The sequence below is a fragment of the Zea mays genome, chromosome 5, assembly GCF_902167145.1.
Source record: "Zea mays cultivar B73 chromosome 5, Zm-B73-REFERENCE-NAM-5.0, whole genome shotgun sequence".
Classification (NCBI taxonomy): Eukaryota; Viridiplantae; Streptophyta; class Magnoliopsida; order Poales; family Poaceae; genus Zea; species Zea mays.
This window is the reverse complement of record NC_050100.1, coordinates 208,075,017-208,101,082: the sequence shown is the minus strand read 5'-3', so window position 1 is coordinate 208,101,082 and position 26,066 is coordinate 208,075,017. Positions and strand designations below refer to the sequence as shown.

General features: G+C 51.1%; 2 protein-coding genes across 18 annotated transcripts; one reads left to right on the top strand and one right to left on the bottom strand.

Annotated features, from left to right (window-relative positions):
* Positions 1–9,775: 9,775 nt before the first annotated feature.
* On the top strand, positions 9,776–15,856 carry LOC109939996 (protein Brevis radix-like 2). Of its 2 annotated transcripts, XM_020538658.3 has the most exons (8): positions 9,780–10,224; positions 10,413–10,521; positions 10,628–10,771; positions 12,248–12,416; positions 14,135–14,568; positions 14,674–14,815; positions 14,929–15,350; positions 15,472–15,856. In XM_020538658.3, exons 4-8 carry the CDS (start codon positions 12,312–12,314, stop codon positions 15,548–15,550), a joined length of 1,182 nt encoding a protein of 393 aa, XP_020394247.1. In that variant the 5' UTR covers positions 9,780–10,224; positions 10,413–10,521; positions 10,628–10,771; positions 12,248–12,311; the 3' UTR covers positions 15,551–15,856. The 2 variants fall into 2 exon arrangements, with proteins under 2 accessions (XP_020394246.1, XP_020394247.1); XM_020538657.3 differs by lacking the exon at positions 10,413–10,521 and having other exon boundaries at positions 9,776–10,224.
* A 149-nt stretch (positions 15,857–16,005) lies between these two features.
* On the bottom strand, positions 16,006–23,595 carry LOC100381504 (putative protein kinase superfamily protein). Of its 16 annotated transcripts, none has more exons than XM_020553452.3 (19): positions 22,346–23,147; positions 20,829–21,089; positions 20,691–20,744; positions 20,502–20,578; positions 20,288–20,393; positions 20,101–20,179; positions 19,935–20,003; positions 19,764–19,853; positions 19,547–19,685; positions 19,030–19,132; positions 18,884–18,936; positions 18,714–18,780; positions 18,318–18,426; positions 17,512–17,577; positions 17,354–17,422; positions 17,193–17,259; positions 16,991–17,107; positions 16,792–16,902; positions 16,006–16,702 (listed from the first exon to the last, which is right to left on the bottom strand). In XM_020553452.3, the coding sequence occupies exons 5-19, from the start codon at positions 20,293–20,295 to the stop codon at positions 16,470–16,472; spliced, it is 1,380 nt and encodes a 459-aa protein (XP_020409041.1). In that variant the 5' UTR covers positions 20,296–20,393; positions 20,502–20,578; positions 20,691–20,744; positions 20,829–21,089; positions 22,346–23,147; the 3' UTR covers positions 16,006–16,469. The 16 variants fall into 16 exon arrangements, with proteins under 16 accessions (XP_020409041.1, XP_020409042.1, XP_008643926.1 ...); XM_020553453.3 differs by having other exon boundaries at positions 20,691–20,725; XM_008645704.4 differs by having other exon boundaries at positions 20,691–20,714.
* Positions 23,596–26,066: the final 2,471 nt, after the last annotated feature.

Here is a 26,066-nt window from a genome sequence, read left to right as displayed (position 1 = left end):
ATCAATAATAGAATCCTACGAACGAGTGAGAGTGCACGTAAGCGGCAAGGCCAACCGAGCCGAGGGACTCCTACGCCTCCGGGATACGGATACCTCACTCATCACCTTCCGCGAAAAGTAACTCTCGCTCGGATAAGCGATTCTGCTGCCGACGAACAAGTCCTGATACTCGAAACAAGAGGAAAGAAAACGCAGCTTTATAATACGACAATAATATGTTTGGGCCTCGGCGGCCGCAACAAGCATACACATACTACAGACAAACTGTTCCTGCAAGTTCAGACATCGACAGAGGGAGCAGCAGCACCCTCGGCATCGTTTCCACTTTCGGCGGGATCTGGCCCGGCCTCGGACGGCGACACGGGCGGAAGGATCTCCACCTCGAAGGAGGACGCCAGCACCGTGCTTGGGCCATCGTAGCCAGGGTCTCCGCAAGGGTCCCAGCCCGAGCAGACACCTCGACCAGCCGCTCCGTAGCATCAACCAGCTGTCCCCCGAGGACATCAGCCCGGCTCACGGCCTAGGCAGCGTGACTCCGAGGATGGTCCTGCTCACGGATGACCCGGCCAGGCTCCAGTCGCCACTGCTGCACCTCCTCGGCCTGGGAAGCCACCCGCTCCTAGGCCGACGAAGCCCCTTTTCGAGTCAACTCTGCCTCTGTCCACGCCGACGCCGCTGCCTCCGACTCTAGCTCATCGCAGAGCGGCCGAAGGTTCTATAACTGAGCAAGAGAGGCCTTGAGTGGCAAGGTCGACCGAGCCGAGGGACTCCTACGCCTCCGGGATATGGATACCTCACTCGTCACCTTCCGCGCAGGGCAACTCACACTCGGTTAAGCGGTTCGGCTAGCCGACACGCGAGTCCTGGTGCTCGAAATGAGGAAGAAACACGGCTTCACGCCAAAATACCCAGATGTTCAGGCCCCGACAGCCACAATGAACATACACCCGTACTCAGGGTGCCATTACAAACGGAACTCCGGTTCCACTCCCGCGGGTATGAACTACCTCCACACCAGAGGGCCTGCGGGACAACAAACTCCAGGTGGCTAAACAGCAGCAGTGATGACCTCAGGGCAGACGCTGCTGTGACAAGGCCCTCGCCCACGTCCCCGCTCGAGGGGCGAGGACAGGCTATCAAAGCCAAAGAGCCGGAGGTCTGTCCGCGGGTGGCGCCCACGGTCTCGTCGGCGGAGAAACCTCCTCTGGCGACCACCACCTCAGCACCGATGACAGAGGCCACCTGCGCGCCGGCGCAACGCCAACGAATGGCGGCCGCCCCAACCTACACCGACAGATCCCCACTCAAGTCCTCGCGGACGGGCAGACACCGACCTCCGCGCGGAGGCGTCGTGCCGGAGTGAGGACAAGACAATCCAAGAACACGAACGCCGCCCTAGCGGCGTGCGACGTCTTGGACGGTCCCCCGGTGCACACGGCGCAACAGCCGCCCGTACGGTGGGCAGACGGCCACGCCCGGATCAAGCGGCAGGAGGCAGCGTCGGAGGCCGCGACAGACCTTGGGCTCGGACCGACCACGCCACGGGGGATACATCATTACCCTACCCCTAGCTAGCTCAGGCTACGGGAGAACAAGACCAGCGTCCCATCCAGGCTCGCCCCGGTAACAAGTAATGATGGCTCCCCGCGTGCGTCCATGACGACGGTGGTTCTCAGCCCCCTACGGAAGCAAGGAGACGTCAGCAAGATCCTAGGAGCCCCGACAGCTGTGCTTCTACAGGGCTCAAGCGCTCCTCCGACGGCCACGATACCGCGTACACAGAGCTCTAGCACCTCTCCGACAGCCACGTTAGTATGTACACAGGGCTCAGACACCTCTCTGTCGGACACGTTAGCGCATAGCTACACCCCCGTTGTACACTTGGACCCTCTCCTTGCATCTATAAAAGGAAGGTCCAGGGCCCTCATGCGGGAGGGTCGCGCGGGAGGACGGGCTGACGAACATGCTCACTCTCTCTCCCTCGCGAACGCTTGTAACCCCTACTACGAGCGCATCCCCCTGGCACAGGATAACACGAGCCGCGTTTTCCCCCCTTGTGTTCCATCTCGCGCCAACCCATCTGTGCTGGGACACGCAGCGACAATTTTACTCGTCGGTCCAGGGACACCCCGGGGTCGAAACGCCGACACCTCTCAATCCCTAAATCCTTCGCTTCTCTTTGGCTCTACATCGATTAGATGTGTCTAGGGTTGGCACCTAGGATCTCTCCTCCCTGATGGGGTCCCTCCCGAGAGCGAGATTCAGGCACCGTCGGCGAACTCCGTCGCCCCTGCGCACGCGCGGACCGTCCGGCCCGTCAGGCGGGAACCCGAGCCCTACGCCAGGTCGCGGACCGTACTGCCCCTGGCCACGGACCGTCTGTGCCTGTGCAGATAGCACCGCCGCTGGTTATCATCGCAATGATTGGCGCCCGGATCGGCGCCAACACACATAACACAAAAATAATAGGGGGACAGACAAATGGCGAGAAGAAGAAAGGCACCTTGAGTGCTACCCGTAGGCGGTGAAAGGGAGGAGGTAGGTGAAGGGGAAGGGAATGGAGAAGAGCTATCAATGAGATTGACGTACTCGCGGTGGACGCTCTCAGTTTAGGGTCCGTGCCTGATGTTGATGAGCTTTCAGACAGTTAGGTTGAAGACGATCTTGTTGACCTCGTCGAGGAGGCAGATGGCGGCGACGCTAGGCTGGCCACAGTCCCACATGGTGGTGAGGACAAGGCGGTCGATGTGCGCCAAGTCGTCCTGCTTCCGCCCTCCCAACTTCGCTCCCACGTCCCACTCTATTGTGTACTTCTCCTACTCTCCAACTCATCTAATCTCGCCCCGAGGCTGGCATGCACTAGCTTTCCGCTGTCGTGCTTGAGGAGCGGGTGCTTGAGCAAACGAAGTTGGGGCTATCAAACGCGCTGAGGAGCAGGGGCATGGTGTGGTGATCACCAACAGCGTCGCCGGTGACGAAGAGCGTTGTGACTTTCTTTTTCCCCATTTCGACTGTGTGCCTTCCTTAGCGTCGAGCAGAGCGCGGTTGTGCTGGGAGGGGGAGCGAATGGGGCATCGACCACTAGTGGGGTCGTTGCTGCTGATGGACAATGCCTCTCTTTACTCCCATTGTCGAGAATTTTTTTTCTAGAGGATTCCAATAGCGACGGTCGGATGGTGGACATGTGCGATGAGAACTTGATGTGTTTGGTAGCCGTCATCTTAAGATCGAACTGCTGAGAAATTAGATGCGATGAGAACTTGATGTGTTTGGCACCTTCTAGTTCGGCGGCCTAGTTTCTCAATCCTGCGTAGAAGAGTCGGTCAGTTGCAGAATGCAGAGCGCTCTCTCTCTCTCTTTCTCAAAAAACGGCACAAAGCGTAAGGAAGAGAAGAGAAGTTCTGTTGCAGAATCGCTCAGGGCCAGTGGCGGAGGCACCGCCCGGCCAGCCTAGGCACGTGCCCGGGCTTCGCCTTCGGCGAGATGCAAGTGACCAAAGCATATTCATCAGCCATAGACGTGATCAAACCATGGACACCCCACGACAACTAACCATCATGGCCTCACCCTCACTCCCTCACGGTCGACGCCAAATGCTAGAGGTAGCTGCCTAGCACCAACAACCAATCGTCTCCCCCAGGGCCTGGTCGTCCGCGCTCGCGCCAGTGCTGCAGCAGGCTGCCCTCTGCCGGCTTGGTCGACTCCTTCATCCTTCGGCGCACCTTCTAATCCTCCTCTCCGTATCAAAATGATTGTACATCTTGTTTAATATATATATATATATATATCTTCATGACAAACATATTCGAAGACACAACCGTTGTTGATGTTTTTCAATAGACATATTCAAAATTTAAAAGTTTTAATTCATCAAAAAAGCAAAGACGTGGTTATTCTGGTACGGAGGTACACAGTTCCACTTCCAGGACGGAATAGGAGTAGTGGATTCCTGCTACCAAGTCAGTGTCATGCTCATGCCATACTTTCCCTGTACTCTTTCGGTGTGAAGAGCGTGACGCAACTGTCGCGCCACAGCGGTACACCTAGTAGGCGACAGACGTCATCTCGTTTTCAGGTGTTTGCTCTCGGCACCTGAGGACGGACGTCTTTGCGGAGCTCGGAGCGTCTGTCTGATCGTATCAGCGCTGCATCATGACCGATCTACGCGCAAACCATTTTGTCCAGCACTCCAGTGTATATTGCCTTGCCTCTCGGTCAGAGCCAGATCAACGGCTCCGAAAGTTGAAAGCGAGGCACAAAACACCCACACCCAGTGCGTTTTGAGTAGTATAGCACGCCTCTAAATCCCTCCTAGCTACTTTTTCTGTCGCCTCCAGAGTTTTTGTGATCGAAAGCATTCGCGACAGGCTGCGGTCCACGCACTGCACTGCACTGCAGAGCGATGATAAGATGGCTGGAGTAGACGCCGATGCCCTTTGAAGCACGCGTGCATGGCATGGATGGGGCTGGTCATCGGCTCGGAGCGAGAGAAAGCAGTGGGCAGTGGGCACCGAGGGACGGCGGCGGCAATGCCGATGGCGCGGCGCAGTGGATTTCAGCGAAAGCGAGAGGAGCGAGCGCAGGTGCGTGCGTGTCCTGCGCACACAGATGCTTTCGTTCACGGGGGGGCCGGCCGCGTGGCGCGGCCGCGTCTCGCGACCACCCGTGGTCGCCGCGCCCCGTTCGTGTCAAAGCTCCTCAGAACCCTCAAAAACGGCGCGGCCGACGTGACGGCTGAGTCAAGCGCGCGGGATCATCAATCGAGAGCGAACCGTCTAATCGGCCGACCGAAGAGAAAGAGACGCGTCGCCCGGATCGCATGATCGTTCGCTCCATTTGTTCGTGTTCTGTGCACACGACCATCACCTCGTCCATACTTCCATGTCCGTCGCGCAATCGATTGACGCAGAGTGTGTACTACTACTGTCTACTGTGAGAGCACTGCGCCACAGAAGGCACAGCACGTTTTCTTTCTGAGACATGCTTGGTTGGTTGGTACTAACAGCGAGCAGCCGAAAAAAACGGTGACTGATGCGGGTCTTTTATTAGGCCTCTGCTGTGTGCTGTCTGCTTCGGTGGGCCGGGATGGGCTAGGCTTTCAGCTGCACAGAGCACACCGTCCCTTTCTTGGCCCAAAGCAGCCCCTACAGCTACAGGACGCTGAGGAGTGGGGACAGTGAGGCAGCCGCGCGCTCGCCAAGCAACAGCGGCCAGAAACTATACGGAGTAGCATGGAGTACTTATTCGAGTTGGAGTGGCCTTTCCCCAAAGGCTGCCCACGGACCCAACCCAACCCAACCCGACGCGATCGCATACGCATCCGGCGCCGTACCGCCTTTAGTTCGCGGCCGTCTTTGCGCCGGGCTAGCCATCCTGATGACCTGATCCGCTCTCGTGCCCGGTGCCCGCTCGCCTCGCCCCTCCCCCCTTTCGTGAAAGATCTGCGCGCCCTGCGCTCTGCTTTTATTCCTCCTGGAAAACCTCGATCTGTCCGCTGCGGCCTGCGGGCGGCGCCACAGGGAGCGCAGCGCAGCGGCGGAGCCGGCGTCCCGTCGTTTTCGACGGGGCCAGCGCCAGCGAGCACGCGGCGGGCTCGGCTAAACGTCGGAACGGCCAGGCACCGGGGGCAGCAGCGTACTCCATCCGGCGTAAAGGCGCGCGGAGGGGTTCCCCGCTCCCCGGGGCGCGCGCATCGGAGGGGCCAAAATGGAGTGCTTGGCCGTTTCCGTGCATGGCGAGATGGGCAACGAAAGCAGCTGCTACTACTCTACTGCTGGTAGTAGTGCTAGTGGCATCCTGGCACAGTATCCAACGCCCTTCGGAATTAGGATCCCAGTCATCTGATTCTGACCTGTGCTCGCTCAGCTCAGCTCATCTCAGCCGAGTAGGAGGAGGCCTTTGGGGCCGGCAACAGACAGAACGGCTCGCGATCGTACTACGTGACTACTACCCACATCTCTTCTCCATGCGTCAAAAGACGGAGCATGCGTTGTACTAGGAACCGTCTGGTTGGTTCAGCAGCCGCACTCGAACATTCCTTCCTCCCAATTTCCACCGGCTAAAAGACGACGATGGTTGTCGGTATAAATCCAATGTCGATCAGAACTTCAGAAGGCGTACAGACAGTACCGAGGGATTTGAACTGCAGTCGGCTCCGTTTCTCCAAGCCAGTTCGGTCGTCATGATCGTTCTGGGACCGGAAGGCTGGCCGTGCAAGCGCGAGCGAGAGCCCAGTTCACAAGAAGGCTGCGCGCGGCCCGTACAGAAGCAACGCGCTCGATGCGCCTCTTTGACCGCCCCGCGTGGGATGCGTGTGCAGTGCACGCAAGGAAGCGCGCACGGCTATAAACAAAACGGCATCCTGTACCTGCGGACCGTGGTTGCCCCCCTCGTCGTCGCCTGCAACAAAGTTGGCGCCCGCCCGCCGGACGACAGCCAAGCCAACACCTTTGCTGCCCCTGTGGCCTGTGCTCCCTGCTCTCTCTCCCCCTGACCCTGTTGCAGCGGGAATCTGCTTTCTTTGCGAGAGATGCGATGCGCCTTGGGATCAGGGAACTAGTAACGTCTGCTGGGATGGGAGCCTGTGGACATCGCTGCATGCACTCGCGAAGCAGCAGCGACCGTCTGCTACTCTACTACTGCTAATTAATAACTAGCTAGCTCCCCCCAAGTGTTTTTGAATAGATTCTTCGCTGGATCGACTCCCTGTCTGTCCCTCCGGCAGTGTAGTGTAGTATACGTAGCCGTTTGCATCCCAGCCATAGATCGGTTGTATCTATCAGCTGCCTTTTTCCGCTTCATCTAGTAGTACTCTAAAAATAACCGAGCAGATTAAAGACAGCGCGGGCGGGCTAGCTGTCGCCGAATGATTGCCGTTTGCGCCGGTGATTACCGCCGTGCCGGCAAAACATGTGGTGGTGGAACGGAAAGGCATCATTGCGAGACCATGCTAACCAAGAGTGGTGTGTCGTTCGCGGCAGGCAGACACCGGCCGAGCGTACGTGTACTAGTGATGTTTTATGCTTTGTCGAAGCAGCCAGCTAGCTAGCGGTGGTCAAGCAGCCTACGCCTCCTAGCTACCCATGCATGGTCTGTGACCTCAGGGTGCCGTGGCGTGGCAGTGGCACGCAGCAGATAATCTGCGTGCACTCCTACTATTTTCTGAACCGAGCTTCCCTGTCTAGCTACTACTGTCTACTGACCATGCTATCGTGTCCATGCTGTGTGTGTCCGACTGTCCCCTCGGCCATTCGTGGATGCAGCGCCAGCAGCCGGCAGGGGCAAGTGCCGATGCCCGTCCCTCGATGCCATGGCGACCTGCTTTTATGTGTGTGTGTGTGTTCTCAAGAAACTATCATGCAGCCACCGCAACTCGATCGCTTTAGTTTTTGCCCTTTAGCTTTTTTCTGCGCTCGGGCCTAACGTTGCCATTGCCAACGCTTCTTTTCGCAAAGCCTCTCGAGGGGCTATGCAGATCGAACTTGATCGACCGCACCATATGCCGTATTGCCAAAGGCAGAGTTTTTGTGCCCCCATTTGAACCAGTAATACAAAATGGTAGGACACAATACAGTCCGGACAATAGGTATAATTCAAATTTTGGTATACATTGGTTAACAATTTGTAAATCCCATTAATACAAAATTATAGCCCCAAATCTAAATCATAAACCCTAAACCAGGAGCGGCAGCAACCTCAAACTGTTAGACCACAACGTCCCCAAATAGGTACTGGGAAGCAAAACGCGTCCAAGACGTCTGGTCGGCTCAGCAGTGCCGACCCTACTATTGATCAGTTTCTTGCTAAATATAAGAAATAGGTAGCCATGGCCGACGAGGATACAATTCTAAATGGCCTCTATGTATTATGGTTCTATTAAATTGTTATATTGTTTGATCACAAGAGCCGATAAATTACATCAGGCTAGAGTTCATATTTTGGGAACAAGACATGTTGTGTAATCTATTGTTCCCGAAAAGGCTGGTAGTACCAGGTGCTTTTAGTTCGCCAAGCTCTACCAAAATGCAGGAGAGCATGTGTTGAATATCATATTTGGCATCTGGGTACAGGCTCTGTGTGAGAGTCTCCATGCGGTTGCTACCGCTAGTTCATGTGTGTTTTAATACGGGTGATTCGGGAGTACCCGTTAACCGAACCTAAATTGTGGGGTACCCGAATTTTCTGAGTACTATAATATCTTATGCAATTTTCGATAAGACTTCTCAAAACCCAAAAAATTAATTACCTGAACCAAAAAATTCGGGTAACCCAAACACCAGCCGTACACCCAGGAGCTATCCGCGCGCATTGCGGATGGTTCGTCACCCTACCGCAGACGGTACGATGACCTATCGCGGACCGTTCGGTACCTCGCAGAGCCAAACTCAAGGACCTACACATCACGTGAAGGCATTAGGGTTCATTGCTAGTTGGCCCTAAAAAGATACCAATATCTGTAGTGTTATTTGTCTTGCATCTTATCCGCCGTCTCGTAGAGAGGTTCTCTAAGGTCTGGATCCCCGCTAGCGGGATCCATAGATCATTAGTGTTTGACCTAAAAAGACGTGAACATAAATAGACGAGTTTCTAGGTTGAGAACATTATTCGCTTAAACGGTCATTTAGTCTGTTCATACACTATTTATTTAAACGCTATATGATGGTACACAATTTTTTTTTATAATTGGTTTATCATGTTTTTATGGTTGTTTATCTGGTTAAGTAAACGTTTAGTCTGAATGAATAAACAATAAGTGTCTGGCTTACTGTTTAATGTCTATAAATCACGGTCTGATGGTACACTGTGGTAAGCAATTTTCAGCAGACCCTGTAAAGTATTGCGTAGATTGTTTGTTGAGTGGAGTTTGAAACAGAGAAATAGGCAGTATGGAGATATTCTAAATATTGAGTGTATTCGACATTATTGGGAACCAAGCGTGCATGTAGATGCCCTTCCCACGGTGGAGTCTTCCATTGGATTATTCTAAACTCCAATTTCCGTTTATGGCAACTGTACTACTTGTCACATCATCAACTGTTCTGCTTTGACACCGGGTACGCTGTACATGGAAACAATTGATGGATGACTGACGACCCAATACTAATACTTCCACGCGAACTGTTTGTTCCTCTGGCCAGTTCAGCGGAGGCTGTCTGGCTGTGGAGCGGATGTGCTAGCGAAGCTCTTTTTTCTTTGATCGGGCCACCAATCGATTCCATCAGTCGTCGTTAAGTGCATGCTGGAAATCGGAGGGGCACGGGAACAGTAGGTAACAGCATACGTAGCATGCATTACCATTTCCGGGCGGCACGGCACCCCAATCCACACCCCACACGGCGTTCGCATGATGGAACGCCGAGAACGCCCCGCGCGCACCCTCATGATGCTCCAAGATGATGCGGCCTAGCGCCTAGTGTGGGCGTGTGGCGCACCGAACCGAGCCATCGAAACCGTGCACCGGACGAGCCCGCGACGACACGGCGCATGCATCACCGCCGCTGCCCTACCACTACCACACACCATGACACCACCTCGCAGGATAGCTCGCAGCTGCAAAGCATGCAACCCGTCCCGTGAACCCTCGGCTCGGCCAGGCGGGCGACCCGCCCGCGGTGTGTGTGGCCTACGCCGCCACGCAAGCAGGAAGAAGCATCGCTCGCTCCGCAGTCCGGACTGCTCCAATCCAGTGCCGGCTGGCGGTCCCCCGGCGGGCGATACGGACGGCCCCGATCGCGTGGGGCCCGCTCCACCCTGCAGCGCCATGTATAAATACACGGGGACAGGCTCGGTCCGCGCGTGGTCTCGCTCGATTTCGGGGGCGCGGATCAGACGGCGGGGAGCGAATCCGGGGCCCAGTTCCCGCACCTGCCTCCCTCACCCTCCACTCCACCCTCCTCCACTCCATCCACCTCTCCCTCCCCTGCGCCGCTGTTGATCTCGGAGCAACAAAAAAAAAAGAACAAGGGGAAGAAATCTCCTCCCCCGTGCTGTTGCCGTCTGTTTGGCCTCGACCGCGGACCGCCCGCTACCATCCAAAAGGCGGCGGCAGGCTGCTCTGCCCACTCGGTGCCGTTGTCGTCGCCCCAGCCAGCGGGATCTTGCTGCTCCACCGCCGCCTGCCGCTGTTTTCCTCCATTCAGCTCGCGCCTGCTCCAGATATCTGACCCGGGAGGCGGCGGCGGCAGGCAGGCAGGGAGCCAACCCGGGAGAAGAAGGCCAGGGAAGGTAATGGGGGGGGGACTTCGCGACTTCTTGTTCTCATGGCAAGATCTTGCTCTTAGAGCATACTAGCATTGGGGCCTCGTTTGCTCTGCTTCTCTCTACTCGTTTCTCGATACATTGTTTCTTTTTGTGTATGTGTGCCTTTATCTCTGTGCTGCTCCGTTGGCTGTGACATGATGCTGATCATCAAGATCTCCGACCCTTTCTTTCTTGGGTCCATCCGGGGGGGCCGCGGGGCAATCACCATTGTTTCCTGCTGTCGCCTTTTGATCTGGCGTGGACACCCTTGCCCGGCAATGAGTACTCGCTTGCTCCTTTTTATCGACACAGGATTGCTTGTTAATCTGGCGCGCCTCACATGTGTTCGCCGGCTTGCTCATATGATCGGCCTCTCTCTCTTTTGCAGGTGTTCATCACTTGAGCTCATATCATCGTCAGAGGCAGGCAGCAGTAAGCAGATTCCGCTGTTGCTGAGCATTGTCGTCGTGGGCGTGGCAGGCCAGTTCGCGTGGAGACGGGGAGGGAACATCTGGTGTGCGTTTGCTAACCGGTAAGTTAACTGTGCCTAGCTTTGGCATCAACCACTGCCATTATTGGTTGCTAATCTCTGGGTAGCATGTTTATTGGGGAGGTTTGTCCCGGCTGATACAGAGAGCTGGTGTTTGCCAACAGTCTCCCAGTCACCGAACAAAAAATAAATAAATGAAAATTGCTGTGGCCCCTGCCCGCGCCTGCCTAAAAGCGCCTATTTATCCGGGCAGTATGTGCATCCTTGTTGCTTCTGCTCTCCTTGAGCCCCTTCTTCTCAATGGAAACAAAACAAAGGGGCTTTCAAAGCGCAAGGACCCACGTACTACCGTAGTTGGCTCCAAGTGTTTGTCAACTGCTAGCTAGGTGCTGCTGACAGCCATTTGTTGCTGTTGTTCACTGTTTCCTCACATGTTCTCCGGCCTCCGGCATCTATGTTCTTATTTACTCTTGCACTTCACTCGCCCTGGACTCTGGTTCAAGATCGGAGTCAATCAATACGCATCGAAAGAGATCTAAGCAGAACGCTCTACGTACATAAACTGCTCACTCGCTCTAGCAGCTCGAGAACCTCTCTACCGGCGCAGGCGTGCAGGTGCAGCAGCCAGCTTTGCTGCGATACTACTGTCACGTACCGCATCCGCATGCAACATCAATCAATCCGTCTATCCTTCTGCTTTGCCCTAGCTTCTCCGCCGTTCCCGTAGCCGGCCTTTGCCACCCCGCATTGACTTCGTGTTTCCTCGATGCATAGTGCCCCTACTCCCTAGCTCTTGCGAGCTATGGTATTTAGGTCGAGCAAGGCTCAGTGGGGACTGGGACAAGCATGCACAGATGCACTGCATGTCGTAGCTACTACTACTAGCCAGCTAGAGACAGTGGCCTGGCCTGGCCTGGCCTGCGACATGCACGAGATGGAGCCCTGAGCTCTACCGGCCCGGCGCGTGCACGCCGCACACACGGGGCCAGCCTGGGCCGGGGACGGTCGGATCGGGGTCCGCTTGTTGCGCACGCGTGGGCTCTAGCGTCACTGTTGGCTGCTGCCGGCCGTGCAGGTCTTGATGGCGAGTGGTTGCTAACCGCTGGCCGTGACGTGGGTTCGAACGGAACGGGACGGGACGGGACGGTTGGCGTCAGCGTCAGGGTCACGCTGGTCTGAAATTGATAGCGTGTCCGGCGCCGGCTGTGCCTGTGCGTGCCCCTTCCCCGGGCTACACGACTGTGCCTGCGCCAGAAGACCCGTATCGCCTTGGGGTAAATGGTGGTGCTGTGCATGTGCCCGTGTTCATGTGCGTCCTTCCTGCGTCGGAGCTCTGGACGCGCGCGCCCGGTGCTATCTGCTCCGGAAATGTTCGGTCGCGGCAGTTCCTGCGAGCTGTGGCCCTCCGCCTCCCGCTGCGTCGTTGAAGCTTCTGCTGGATTCTGTTCTGACCTGTCTGAAGGTCTTTTAGGTATGCTGGCGCTCGCTCGCACGACTGATGAGTTTGCTCTGGTGCAGGGGGGCGGCCGGCGGGTGGAGGCGACCAGGCGAGGACTGCTCTGCGGCGGCAAAGGGTTTCAAAATGCTGGCGTGCATCGCCTGCTCGGCCAAGGACGGCGGGGATCAGGACGGCTCCCGCGCCGCCACGCCCCACGGAAGGGACGCCGGCAAGTCCCTCACCTCCCAGGTACGTACTAGTTAGTGTACTCCGTTCCCCCCATACGTGTGGATCATGGATGTGACGGCGGCGGATACGGTTGCTGGCGCTGGGCAGACGAGGAATGGGATATGGGCAGATACTACTAGAGGGAGATTTGTTTGGCTGTCCTCGGCCCGTTGTTAAGTACTACGTCTACCATGTCCATGCGACGCATTGATCCGTGGATTCAATGCGCTGCGCAGCTCATCTTCTCCCCCCCATAATTTTGGTACGGCGTTGCATGCGGCAGCTGTTGCTTCTTGTCCGGCTCAGTTGTCTCCACGCTGTTGACGCCCAAACAGAAGCCGAGACAGGGAGCGCTGAGCGCAGGCGCAGCTTTTCTCTGTGTCGCAAAAAATACTTTTTACCCGTACTAAAACTGGGATGCCAAGGTCGGCCGTGGCCGAGACAGGAAGTAATTGGGATGCTATCTAGGACTAGTGGTAGTACACCTATTTTTCTTTACGTTAAGAAAAAAAAAATCCCATTCTCGTTTTGAGTTTAGTAGTACGCTGGCTGAGATGGAACTGCAGGGGTGAGTGTGACGGTGAAATCACGTTTGAAAACGTCCGTTGATAAAAGCTGGTCAAGGCCCACTGAGAGTGACGGAGTGGGTGGGTACATGAGTCGACGCGACGGGGGTGAAGGCTGCTTTTTCCTGCATTTTATGGATTCCCCCACCCCCCAAGGTTTTGGAGTCTGGGCTCTGTGCGCAATGTGATGTTGTGATTTGATTTTTGTCACTTTTGTTCCCCCATTCCGCTACTCACTTTTTATTTTATTTTCTTTAGCGCTTGCTAGATGCCGCTGTACCATTCCATCTGTCCTCTCGCTTCTAGTAGAGTATTTCTTTTCTTTTTTTCCTGCCAAAGATGGGTTCGTCTCGTTGTGGAAGCTGGAAAGACGCTCTTTGGTTGATTTAACCTGAGCTTTACCACTCTCGTCAAGGAATGTTTGCTGGTCCTTGGCATTCTCACACCAAAAGAAAAGAAAAGAAAAAGAAAAAGAAAAGAATGTTTGCAGCCACACAACACATGGGCTGGCTTGGGGGTGCGGCTTAGCCATCACACGAAGTCACGAACAAGGTTGATGCGTCACTAGGACTCGAGTATCCTTGTTTAGCCTCCCGCATGTTTTTTTTGCCTTTGCTGCGCTTTAAGGCAAACACGGCGCACAACCACACACATGCTTTATACCTTGCTTCCGATGAAAGATGTGCTGGGTTAGGAATGTGCTTTTTGTGTGTTCTGTAGCCTTCGCCTAAGACCCTAAGCCATTCTAACCCTAAAGCCTCAAGTGCCTTGTGTCTTGCTAACCTTAGGCCCTAAACCAGAGTGGAGTCCATCATTAACCAGCTGCTGTTATCATTGACGCTTTACTTAGAGACTGAATTCTCGCTTACGCTTGATTGTCTGCCGTGTCGACGTGCGCTGCGCTGTCGTCTGCTGTTTGGAAAGAAATATGCATACGGCGGCCTATACTCCTAATTAAATTAAATTAAATAAAGCGGCGGTTACTGTCGCGAGATTTGTAACTGAACAGTGTTAGGTTGTTCAAGAACGTAAACTTCTGGAAATTGTTTTTTGAAAGCGAACTGCTGCGTACTCCGTGCTAATTTCATGCAAAAATACCATGTGCCATGTCATAAATTTCTGCACCTTCGACCATCTGACAAAAGGAAGCATTTCCGCAAATGTGCTTTCTAGCTCAAGGACATGGTGCTCAAGTTCTCCGGCTCCGGCAGGCAGTACAAGGCCGCGGCGGCGAGCCCGTCGTTCCGGGGCAACCGCTTCCACCGCAACAGCCGCCTGGCCGCGTACACGGGCGTCATTGACGACTCGGGCTTCACGTCGGACGGGGCCACCGAGGGCTACGGCTACATGAGGACGACGACGCACGCGACCGGCGCCACCGCGGGAACCAAGGTCGGCCGTGGCTTCCCGCAGCACGTCAGGAGCCCGAGCGCGAGCTGGATACCGAGCATCGGGGAGGAGGACGATGAGGAGGATGAAGAGGTTGTCGTCGTTGAAGAGGACCGCGTGCCGCGGGAGTGGACGGCCCAGGTGGAGCCCGGCGTCCAGATCACCTTCGTCTCCACCGCCGGCGGCGCTGGCAACGACATAAAGCGAATCCGCTTCAGGTGCTTATTATCTATCGCCAACAGCTAGCTTTGCGCGCGACTGCTGCATCAAGTGCGCGCGTGCTCAGCTAACGTAACGGAGCATCGAACGTGTCTGGCGTGCAGCCGCGACATGTTCAACAAGTGGGAGGCGCAGCGGTGGTGGGGAGAGAACTACGACCGCGTGGTGGAGCTCTACAACGTGCAGACGTTCAGCCGGCAGCAGGGCGTCTCGACGCCGACGTCCTCCATCGACGATGCCACGCAGGTGCGTAGCCGTCTCGACCACCGGCGCCGGTGCAGCGTATGCCGCACGCACGTACGTTTCTGTGCTGTCGTCGTGGATCAGGCCACCCAACTGAAACGGTTGTTGGCATGCAGAGAGACTCGTCGTTCTACTCCCGCGCCGGCTCGACGAGGGACAGCCCGGTGATCCTGCCGCCGACAGCCGTGGGCAGGGAGCAGCCGATCGCCCGCGCCACCTCGTGCAGGGCCACGGCCGCGGCGGCTTCCACGGCCCGAGCCGCGTGCAACCCATCGTCCAGTGCGGTGCCGGACCCGTCGGACCACGTGTGGGCGCACCACTTCAACCTGCTCAACTCCGCGCCGGCGCCGGCACCGGCCGCTCCGCACCTCGACCCGTCGCGCGCTACCACGTCGTCCCTGGACGAGGCGTCCGTGTCCGTGAGCAACGCGAGCGACCTGGAGGCCACGGAGTGGGTGGAGCAGGACGAGCCCGGCGTGTCCATCACCATCCGCGAGTTCGGCGATGGCACCCGCGAGCTCCGCCGCGTCCGCTTCAGGCAAGTCAATGTCCACTAAGCTACTCAAATCTACCTGTGCAAGATCGAGCAGATAATCATGCTGCAAATCTTTTTGTGCTAATGGGTTGTGAACTCGGGTTTTTGTGTGTCGCTGCTGCAGCCGGGAGAGGTTCGGCGAGGAGAGGGCCAAGGTGTGGTGGGACCAGAACAGGAACCGAATACACGCGCAGTACCTGTGACGTCGGACTCGGAGCTAGCTGTTGGGTGTGCAGTACACGCGTTGGATGGAAGCCAAGCCACCAATCCATGGACAATAGTAGCGTAGGGCTGAGTCAGTGATACTATTGCGACTACTGTCTACTAGTGCTAGTTTTTACAGGGTGAACAGAGGTGAAAGAGGTCCACGGAATGGAGCCTGTGTAAAACATGTTTGCTACTACTACTGATCTGGGTTTGTGTGTTGATGACCAATGTATTTTTTTTCTTGATGAACTAATACTGTTTTGTGTTGATCGCCTCAGATGAACAGTGCTCACATTTTCTAATCGCGGGCACAAACAAATCACCCACAAGACACCAAGCAAGCTAACTTTGACCATATTGGATAACATTCACTTTCCAATTACAAAAGAAAGCAAGACAAAATTCTTCAGTGTTGCGTTTTTTACTAGTGATGAGGAAACGTTTGCCATCGTTACAAGACGTGCGCCAAATTGGCACCTCACTGCGTTAAATGTGCATTCAAACCAAATGTGAAATGTCCATCCCTTGTTGGGCTCAAGGATTTACAAGCTGTTAAATGTGCATACAGTTTGTGACAGCGATATTGGTGCAAGATAACATTGCAAGGCAAACCAAACCAAATTAATAGCACAATCATGTTTATTAAAACATGGGGGCAAGCTTTTCGCAGGAAAAAAGCAGATCAACCGCCCGGAAGTGGGGAAGGCTTGATGCAGGCTCTAGCACTTCACAAAGGAATTTGCAAACCCATTCTAATATGTCTCGACGCAGCGAAACTGTGGTGATGGCAAATCCGCACAACCATCGATGGGCAAACGCTCAGGCTGACTATCCTCTTCGGGCACACTGGTTTCTGCACACTATACACAACACCCCTCCTGCAGCTGATCGAATTTTCACTCCACATACCCTCATTTAGCTGACCAATTTTCTTGTCAGCCTCTTTGCTGGAGGGATATCGTCAGACTTCCCAAGAAAGTCCGACTTGCCATGTCCGGCCTTCATCATGGGGGCAGCAGGCTTCACAGCGCTCCGTGTTCTAGAGGTCACAGACATTTGGGATAGTTTCTCTGTAATTGATGAGACCTTCTGTATTGCTCCTCGGCCAGTTTCAGGCAAGCTCCGTGAATGCCTAAGTACAGGATTCCCTACAATTCCAAAGGAAAAAAAGTTCTAAAAAATCAAAACCCATTTCGTGCAAGGAGTTGGGCAATGCAACCCTATATAGGAAACTTGCCTGGGCTATTCCGAGCTGGTACCCGATTCGTAGTTAGTTTATTGCTAGTCTCGGTTGGCTTCATACCCTTTTGGGATGGCTGACGATCCAAATTAAGTTTTCTTTGTACACCTGTAATGTTGGTAGCAAAATAGACAATCAAACTAAACCCTATAAATCTTGCTTGCTCCAGCCCAATTAAAACAGATAAGACACGCACCAGTCTTAGATAAACCATTTAATTTTGCGGATGCATTGCTATGAGATTTCATTGTAGATAGAGTTCCAGTTGAGAATCTTCTAGCCACACTGTTCTCTGAATTTCCTTTTGATCCAACTAAAACAAATGAACCAAGCACATGTAAAACAACAATATCCTAAATGAATTAGGTACAAAGCAGAATACTAGTCTGTTAACTAACCACATGGAGGTGTTCTAGGAAGTGATGAAGCTTTTGGACGGACAGGGAGTGGAACACATGTACAACCCTAAAAGTTGGCAACCAGAAAACTGATTATAGTTCCAAGGAGACAATAACTGAACCTTGCCAATAAAAATAGAGTAGAAAGAATATACTATTACCTGAAAAAAGGTATGCTGGAGGACTTCTGCGGCCTTTGGTCTCTTGCTAGGATCCCATGAGCATAGTGACTGCAAGACATGCAGAAATTTAAATTATCAAGTTACGCAATGATCAATTGATATACCATCTAAGATAATACTATAACTGAAGAACTTACTGAGATGAGGTCAATTGCATCGCTACTGGCTGTTGTCATCACCTCGGCCAGTTGACTGCCTTTGATCTGCATGGATAGAAGAACACACCCTCAACATTAGATCAAATATTAACCAGTCATTCAACATGTATCCACATTCACAATGAGGTGGCAAAAGGTACAACAATTCATCCTTTTCAGGGGAGTACAACTATTGGTAATCAAGAAAGAGAATGACATAAACAGCATAACACTGATGGGGGGTTTGGCAACAAGTATAAGGGTAATAGGATTTGAATGCGCTGTAGCAAAATGGATAAGGACTAGAGAAAAACTTAGTACTCCCTCCATAGAAATAAGGACTAGCAAAAATGGATAAGGACTAGCAAAATGGATAAGGAGTATGAAATAACAGATTCTAACAATTTAGGATGATGTGTGTAGTGTACTGTTTCATTTGTTGCAGCAAACAAGTTCCTAAAAGAAAGTATCAAGAAAATCATGACAATACTCCCTCCATCGAAGAAAACTGAGTGTCTTAAACATAATCTTAATCACTTAATGTAAAATAATGTTAAACCTAACAAAATTTAAAATGTTCAGGAAATATTTGTTCTTAGAAGATCCTACTTTTAAAAATAAATTTCACATAACTTCAACTAACTTGATATAACACCCACAGAACTGGGGCATGTTGTAGTTTTCTGGTATTTAATCTATTTTATTAGATCCAAATATAGTAGCTGCATAATTCTAGGTTAATACATGTTTTTTTAAAAAAAAACTTGAGGCGGTACCAAAGAGAAAAGGAACTGGTGAATATTGACCTGTGGGAACTGATACTTCATTGCTTCTGCAAGTGACAATCCTTGAGGCCAAGATTGCTCATCTGGACTACCGATGACATTGCATATCTTGTGAATCTCATCAGCTTCACTAAATAGTAAAATAAGAAAACAAGGGGTAAGAGAATAGCCATGATGAGACAAAACAAGAAAATAGATATTCTTAATTATTTAATCGAAATGTTGGGTCTGCAAAAGTATTTTCTGGAGAGACAAAGAACCAAAAGAAACTAAATTTTGGAACCAAAGTGTTCAAGGTTGGACTAAATTTGAGAGATAGGTCAAATATTAAGTTGAACAACAAGAAAGCAGCAAACAAATTGAGCAACAGATTTGTGAGTGCCAAGCTTTAGCAGCATGCACAGTCAACCATATTACCTAGTTCCAGGAAAGAGAGGATGGAGTGTCAACAACTCAGCCATTATGGCACCCATTGCCCACATATCTATGAGATGGCAAGGTGAAGAAATGTCAGGTTACAAGCTGAGTTGGTCCACCCATGAAAAGACAAAACACTAAGCAAATAGTAAGCCTTTTATTTTTCATACCAACTGCAGAATCATAAGCAGATGACTGGAGCAATACTTCTGGTGCCCGATACCTAAGACACCCAAACATAGGGATTAACAAAACATGCATGTAAGACTGGTCCCTTTTATTTTGGTGTCTAGTTTGAAGAGTGGGCAGTGCTAACCAGCGAGTTGAGACATATTCTGTATATGGCGGCAAAGATGAAACTTCCCTTGCAAGACCAAAGTCTGCTAGCTTTATGACATCTTTGCTAACCAACAGATTCTCTGCACAATCAAGGCATGCCATTATCAGTAAAACTGAGCTGCTGATTCAGACGCAATCATGTCATATACTGCCCTCTAGTACAAGAAAGTATCATTTAGGGGTTGCATGTGGTCAAAATATCTAAATTTCAGCCATGAATAACATTTTCTGCGCAAGATTAATCATTTGAAAATGGTATGTCTACATGTGTTCAAAAGTAGTTGGCACAATGTGGGGTGTATCTTGGCTGAGGGCCGAGCGAGGATATGTACACGGAGTACGTGAGTTTACTAGAGTACCTATATTTTAATATTATATAGACATTTATAGACTGGCGGTCAAAGCTGTGTTTCAGTCATTTGATGGCTAAAGTAAGAATTTTTTATATGCTATGGGGATGTCTCAACTGATTGTTGACAACACTGCAAACCTACCAGGTTTGAGGTCACGATGAAAGTAGCCCCTCTGATGCATGTAAGCAAGAGCCTGAAATATCTGAAAGCACCAGTTGCGGACTTCAGACTCCGAGAAAGGCTTGACCTTATCCTTCATAAGTTGGTAGAGATTACACTCCTAGAAAAACAATGGTTCAGATTCAACAAGAGCACAGTAATGACGCAGTAGAATATTTGCTATCCATAACATATTTACCATGTATTCCATTATGAAGTATAATATATCATTTTCTCGGATAACCTCTTTGAGCTTCACAATGTTAGGATGATTCATGCGCCGCAAAGACTTCAACAAAATAATAACAAGAAATGTCAGTTGAAAGAACATAACAGGGAATGATAAAAAAACATCGCTGGTCTAAAATACCTTTACTTCACGCAAACCCATACATTCCTCAAAAGAATAATACTTTTTCTTCATTTTCTTAACAGCAACCTACATTAAAGCATTAGCAAATTTTCATGTTGTTACCATTTCATTCAGAGTTCACAGTTAAAATGTATCCAAAGAAGTTCAATCTTCAGATACATACAACTTCACCATTCTGTTTATTTATAGCACGCCATACACTCCCGAAAGTCCCATCGCCAACTTCCTTAATCAACTTGAATCTGTGAAGACATGTTGTAAGACAAAAATAACCTAAAACAGATAATCTGTAGAACTAAGAAGTGTTATAAGATAAAAAAATCTAAATAGCCAGTCAATATAAAATTTACCTATCCATTGTTGTAATATCCGAGGTGTCTCGTGCAAATTTCCCCCTTCAGATGAACAGCCAACACAGGCAAGTGTTCGCCAAGTCCTAGCTGATCAATCTCTTGCCTGCAATCAGCAAATAGAATGCAATCCGTAAGTATGTGGGATTCTATTTCACTACAAGCCCACTGCAATAGTATGAAATTGCCAAGTGTAGCAAGGATGAGCCCTGACCTCAGATAGTACACAAAAGACAAATAGCTAACTAGGGCCGCAACAGATGTAAGCTGAACACAGCAAATATATCAACCCTGCAAAAAGGAAAATATAAAAAAAATGAAATTTATAATATTTCAAGTTAGCCACTAGAATTGAATTCCTTCGCATGCCAACATATGTGGCAGAGTGCAGAGATATCCATACCCCACTTATATGAGCACCATCTACCTGAAAAGAAGCTTTTCAGGAGTTTATGTGCTGATAGGAAGTGAGTAAATGAGAAGGAAAAATCATGCAAATACAATAACACAAAACAAAGGAAGACCAAGGTGGTGGAATTACATGTAGATGTCTGGCATAGACTGAAATATAATAACTTCAGCAAAATATCGCATCAGCCTGCTTGTTGTTGAGCATAGAGGAACATATAATCACTATGTGTAGTTCACGAGAGAGGAGAGAGGAGTGTTCCCACGAGCTAAGACACAGCAATCAAGAGTTTCTTTCGAGAACTGCTTGCGTTGAAGGAGATATGCCCAGCAGATCACTTTTTCCATGTCTCAGATGAATGCTTCAAGCTCCCAAATTCACTGCTGCTGCAATCTAGTCAACAGTTTGAGTCAGAAAGCACACAATAAGCAAAAAGGGACTAAGTGGGTGTTTGAAATGCACTAGAGCTAATAGTTAGTTGGCTAAAAATTGCTAGCAGAATTAGCTAGCTAACTACTCCCTCCGTCCTAAAATATAATTAGTTTTAGACTAATCACTATGTGTAGTTTACATGTGAATGTAGTTTACATGTATGTATATTCATTATCATTTGAATTAATGTGGACGGAAAAAAAGTGGGCTAGAAAGAACTATATTTTGGGACGGAGGGAGTATTAACTATTTGCTAAAAGTAGCTAATAGCTGAACTATTAGCTAGATCGTTTGGATGTCTTCAGCTAATTTTAGCAGCTAACTATTAGCTCTAGTGCATTCAAACACCCTATAAAAGATACTAATAATAACTTGACAACATTTATAGCTACATAGTGTGTCAAATTGTTGCAAAATGAAATAAACTTAGGCTCTTAGGATGCCTAAATATACCAGAATACATAAACATAAAATGCACTATTGGAGCTTCTTTCTAATAAAAATCGGGCTACCTTTCTTGTGAATAATAATGAAATTGTTCTGTCCACGCATTGCTAACAAGTCTATTGCCGACATGGTGAAATTCTAAATCACCATGCCCCTGGGAAAACCAATACAGCGGCATTTGCAGCTAAATTCAAGACAGACTAGGGAATTATAGATACAGATCATGAGTACCACACAAGGGAGATAAATACAGGCTGCTATTCTATCAGTTCCAATAACAATATCAAGAAAAATCATGGTATACTCCAAATAAAAACATATACAGTGTTCTATCAGGCAATTAGCCTCAACTGGAAAAACAATAGTGTTAGCCTGTAACTTAGACCAAACAGCCTGCATTGGCCCTCAATCATAAATTACACCTTCTCCGTAAAAAAAGATGCAAACAGAGACAAGAAAAAAAGAAAGAGAAGAGGATACTTTTACCATCTTGGATGAGGGAAGAAAAGGACCTTTTTTTTCCCAACATAAGTACAAATCAAGCCAATGAACACAGATCCAAAACATCGTACCACAAAACACAGCATCACGTAAGAGCCATTACATACAGCGCACCAACTCCCCGCCCAGATCCGGCTTCAGGTGCACAGATCCAGGGCCAAATCCCGCCAAGCAAGCAAAACAGAGAGAAGCGAGGAAGCCTCCGCAGAGACAGGACGCAAGAAAAAAGCGCGAGGCGCGTGGAGGCGACACAGGAATCGATCCCATACCTTACCCTGCGGGCGAGGACAGAGCATAGGGTGGTGTCGTCGCCTCCCCACCCACGTGGTTGCCGGAGTGCCCTGCCACCCTGCTCCCGCAGGCAGCCCGCGCGGACCGGGGGGGACGGAAGCGAGCCGCACCGGCGGCGGCGGCGTGTGTGGGACGGGAATGAAGAAGGGGAAGCGGCGGGCCTTCCTCTTTCTACCCTCGTCGCGCTCCGTTACTTTTTATAACCATGGCATGCCACCGCAGCACCGCCTCCACTTCTCGCCTCTCGCGTCGCCTCTCGCGCTCCGCCCCCGCCTTGGTCTCGCTTGCCTGCCTGTCTGTCTTCCGCTCGTGGCGTCTCCCCTTTTTTGCCTGCTTTTTAACCGCTCCCTGCTCGTTTTTTTTGGGGGGCTTGCTCCTCCGGAGGCCAAAACACACGTCGTCTTCTCTTTCTACTATACGGAGCCGCCTGCTACTGGCAACTTGGCATCAGGGCGTTTGCTCGGGAAGAGGAGTTGGCGTCGATGCTGCCGGCTGGCTTGAGATCGCGCGCTGCCTAATGCATTGTTAATGACGATTTGGAGCGAGGTGATGGGCATTTATCGCCGGGAAGGCTTCTCCGCGTGATGGCGACGCCTCTGGTAGCTAGCGAAGATGCCTACCAACTGCGGCGATGCATCATATGCAAAAAAAATGTATATGCTCTGCTCTGCTCTGCTCAATCTCGATTTTCCATCAGAGACAGAGTAATAAAGAACTCCGATGAGCTTGTGGTATTACTTAAGTTCAAACATGAGTGAGTACTCAGAGCTGCAGTTCGTTCCAAAGCCACGGAATGGTCACGGGCATCCCGTATCCCATTGTCGCTACTATCTTTGCGGTCTTAACCGGTATTCCCACTCGGATCATTCCACGGATCCTGCGTCGGATGGTGACGGACCTCGATGGTCCTAGCCGACCAACCTAGCTCTACCTGCTGCCGTTAGGTTTGGCTCTACCTACTGCTAGGCACAGAGATGGGCCGGCGATCCGGGTGCTCACGAGCCACAAGCCCACACGGCCACAGCACCAGGTGCCGTGCCCGCATCTCTACATTCCGTGCCATCGACAAGCAAGCAAGCAGACACGGATCTCTGCTCCCGGTTGGTAGTCCGTCGCCATTGCTGGCTCGGTGGACTAATCCATCCTGATACATAATAAGCTGCTCCGTTCCAACGGACAAGTTGGTCCGACTAATTGTAGAATGTCAAATACATCTATAAACTGTAGTTTCTACTATTATTGGGGGGAGTTAGTTCTCTATTCTCTGCAGATTTCGTTTTCTAGTGGAAGAACAGGTAGTGCAATGATTTTGCTTGATCAAGTGGGTGCCTGCCTTAAGCTTAGCTAGTGATGAAATGATTTTGCGATTGGTAGCCTGCACTTGACCAAAAAAAAAATGATCACGCACTGAAAAATGGATCATGCACCCCGGCTCTGAAACTGATGCCAGCTGCACACAGCAGCCCATTACTGGAGATCTCCGGGATAATTCACATGATCTCCAGTATAAATTCATGAGCTTCGTCCAGCCTGCTAGTCCAAGCGCTCTACTGGATATCCTTTGCTTGTCGTCGTCCTCTGCCTACACGTCGGATGCGCCGGGGCAGGAGGCAGGAGCGGTGCGGTGCGGGTGCAGTGCGGGTTTGGACGACTCGGTTCATAAAATCCAACTGCTCGCCAGAGCCGTTACTGACTTTTTAGATACTCAGTGCGAAATTCGATACGAAGATCCATCCACACATAAATATATATAATTATACATATAGTATCAAATATTTGACGTACAAAAAATATTATATACTGTTTTAATGTTTATAAGATAACAAATATAAAATATAGCAAAAAAACACGTACTTGTTATCTGATATCATTAAAAATATCTTATAACATTTTGTGATACAAAGTCATCGCTTATATCATTGAGATCAATCTCATCCAGCAACTTTTTTCGATATATAGAATGTCAAGTCATTTAACATCTCTTGAGTTATTGTTGACCATAAATAGTTCACAAAAATATTTCAATTTTAAAAAGTTTCTCTCTGCTGATACAACCATCATGTGTATAGTAAATAATACTCTCTAGATCACAATAGAATTATTTGCTTCTTTAGTGGATTCATCGTCATCTAGTTGAATATAAACATAAAAATCAAGAGCTAAAACAAATACTATTTTTAAAACGGATGGAGTATTCGATAAGTAATTGAGACATGAGTTTAACAATCTAAACGAGACTGGTCGATAGCGCATTGCTCTTTGTGTATTTGTGTCTAGAATAGATAGGTTTAATAGAAAAAGGTGCTAGCACCCAATGGCTAGGGGGCCCTTTGTTTTTGGAGGCCCGGTGCGGTCGCACCCTCCGCACCCTCTCAGGGCCGGCCCTGCTGCTCACTCACGTGCTAGATCTGGCTACAATGATAACTATACATGTACATGTGGGTCGGCCTGGCCCGGCACGACACAGGCCCACAAAAGCACGGCCCATAAAAGCACGGCCCACAAAAGCACATATCTAATTATGAGTCATGACGTGCCAGGACGTGTGCTCAGTCATCGGCCCACGGCACGGCCCACAATTAGTTATGTGTGCCAGGCCGGTCCAAATAGCACAAAATACCTTAATGTGTCAGACCGGCCCATATACATACAATAGTAATATATCAACAAAAAATATAAAATATATATATGACCAAAATAAAACTAAGATGTTTTGTGGATGCACATTATAAACATTTGGTCAGAAAGAAAAAATATTACAAATAGCTCATAAATAATATTCAGTTATTTGTTTAGTGTTTAATTGAGTACTATACTGTCGGGGACCATAATTAGGGGTACCCTCAAGGCTCCTAATTCTCAGCTGGTAACCCCCATCGGCATAAAAGCTGCAAAGGCCTCATGGGTGCGATTAAGTCAGGGATCGGTCCATTCGAGGGACACGATCACGCCTCGCCCGAGCCTAGCCTCGGACAAGGGCAGCCGACCCCGGAGGATCTCCGTCTCGCCCGAGGCCCCCCTCCAGCGGCTAACGTATTCCCGGCTCGCCCGAGGCCCTGTCTTCGCCAAGAAGCAACCCTGACCAAATCGCTGCACCGACCGACCAAATCACAGGAGCATTTAATGCAAAGGTGGCCTGACACCTTTATCCTGACGCGCGCCCTTCAGCCGACAGAGCCGAAGTGACCGTCGTCACTTCGCCGCTCCACTGACCAGCCTGACAGAAAGACAGCGTCGCCTGCGCCGCTCCGACTGCGGTGCCACTTGACAGAGTGAGGCTGACAGGCAGTCAGGCCCGGCCGCAGGTGCCATAGGAAGCTCCGCTCCGCCGACCCAGGGCTCGGACTCGGGCTAAGCCCCGGAAGACGGCGAACTCCGCTCCGCCCGACCCACGGCTCAGACTCGGGCTAAGCCCCGGAAGACGGTGAACTCCGCTCCGCCCGACCCACGGCTCGGACTTGGGCTCAGCCCCAGAAGACGACGAACTCCGCTTCGCCCGACCCAGGGCTCGGACTCGGACTAAGCCCCGGAAGACGGCGAACTCCGCTCCGCCCGACCCAGGGCTCGGACTCGGGCTAAGCCCCGGAAGACGACGAACTCCGCTCCGCCCGACCCAGGGCTCGGACTCGGGCTAAGCCCCGGAAGACGGTGAACTCCGCTCCACCCGACCCAGGGCTCAGACTTGGGCTCAGTCCTAGA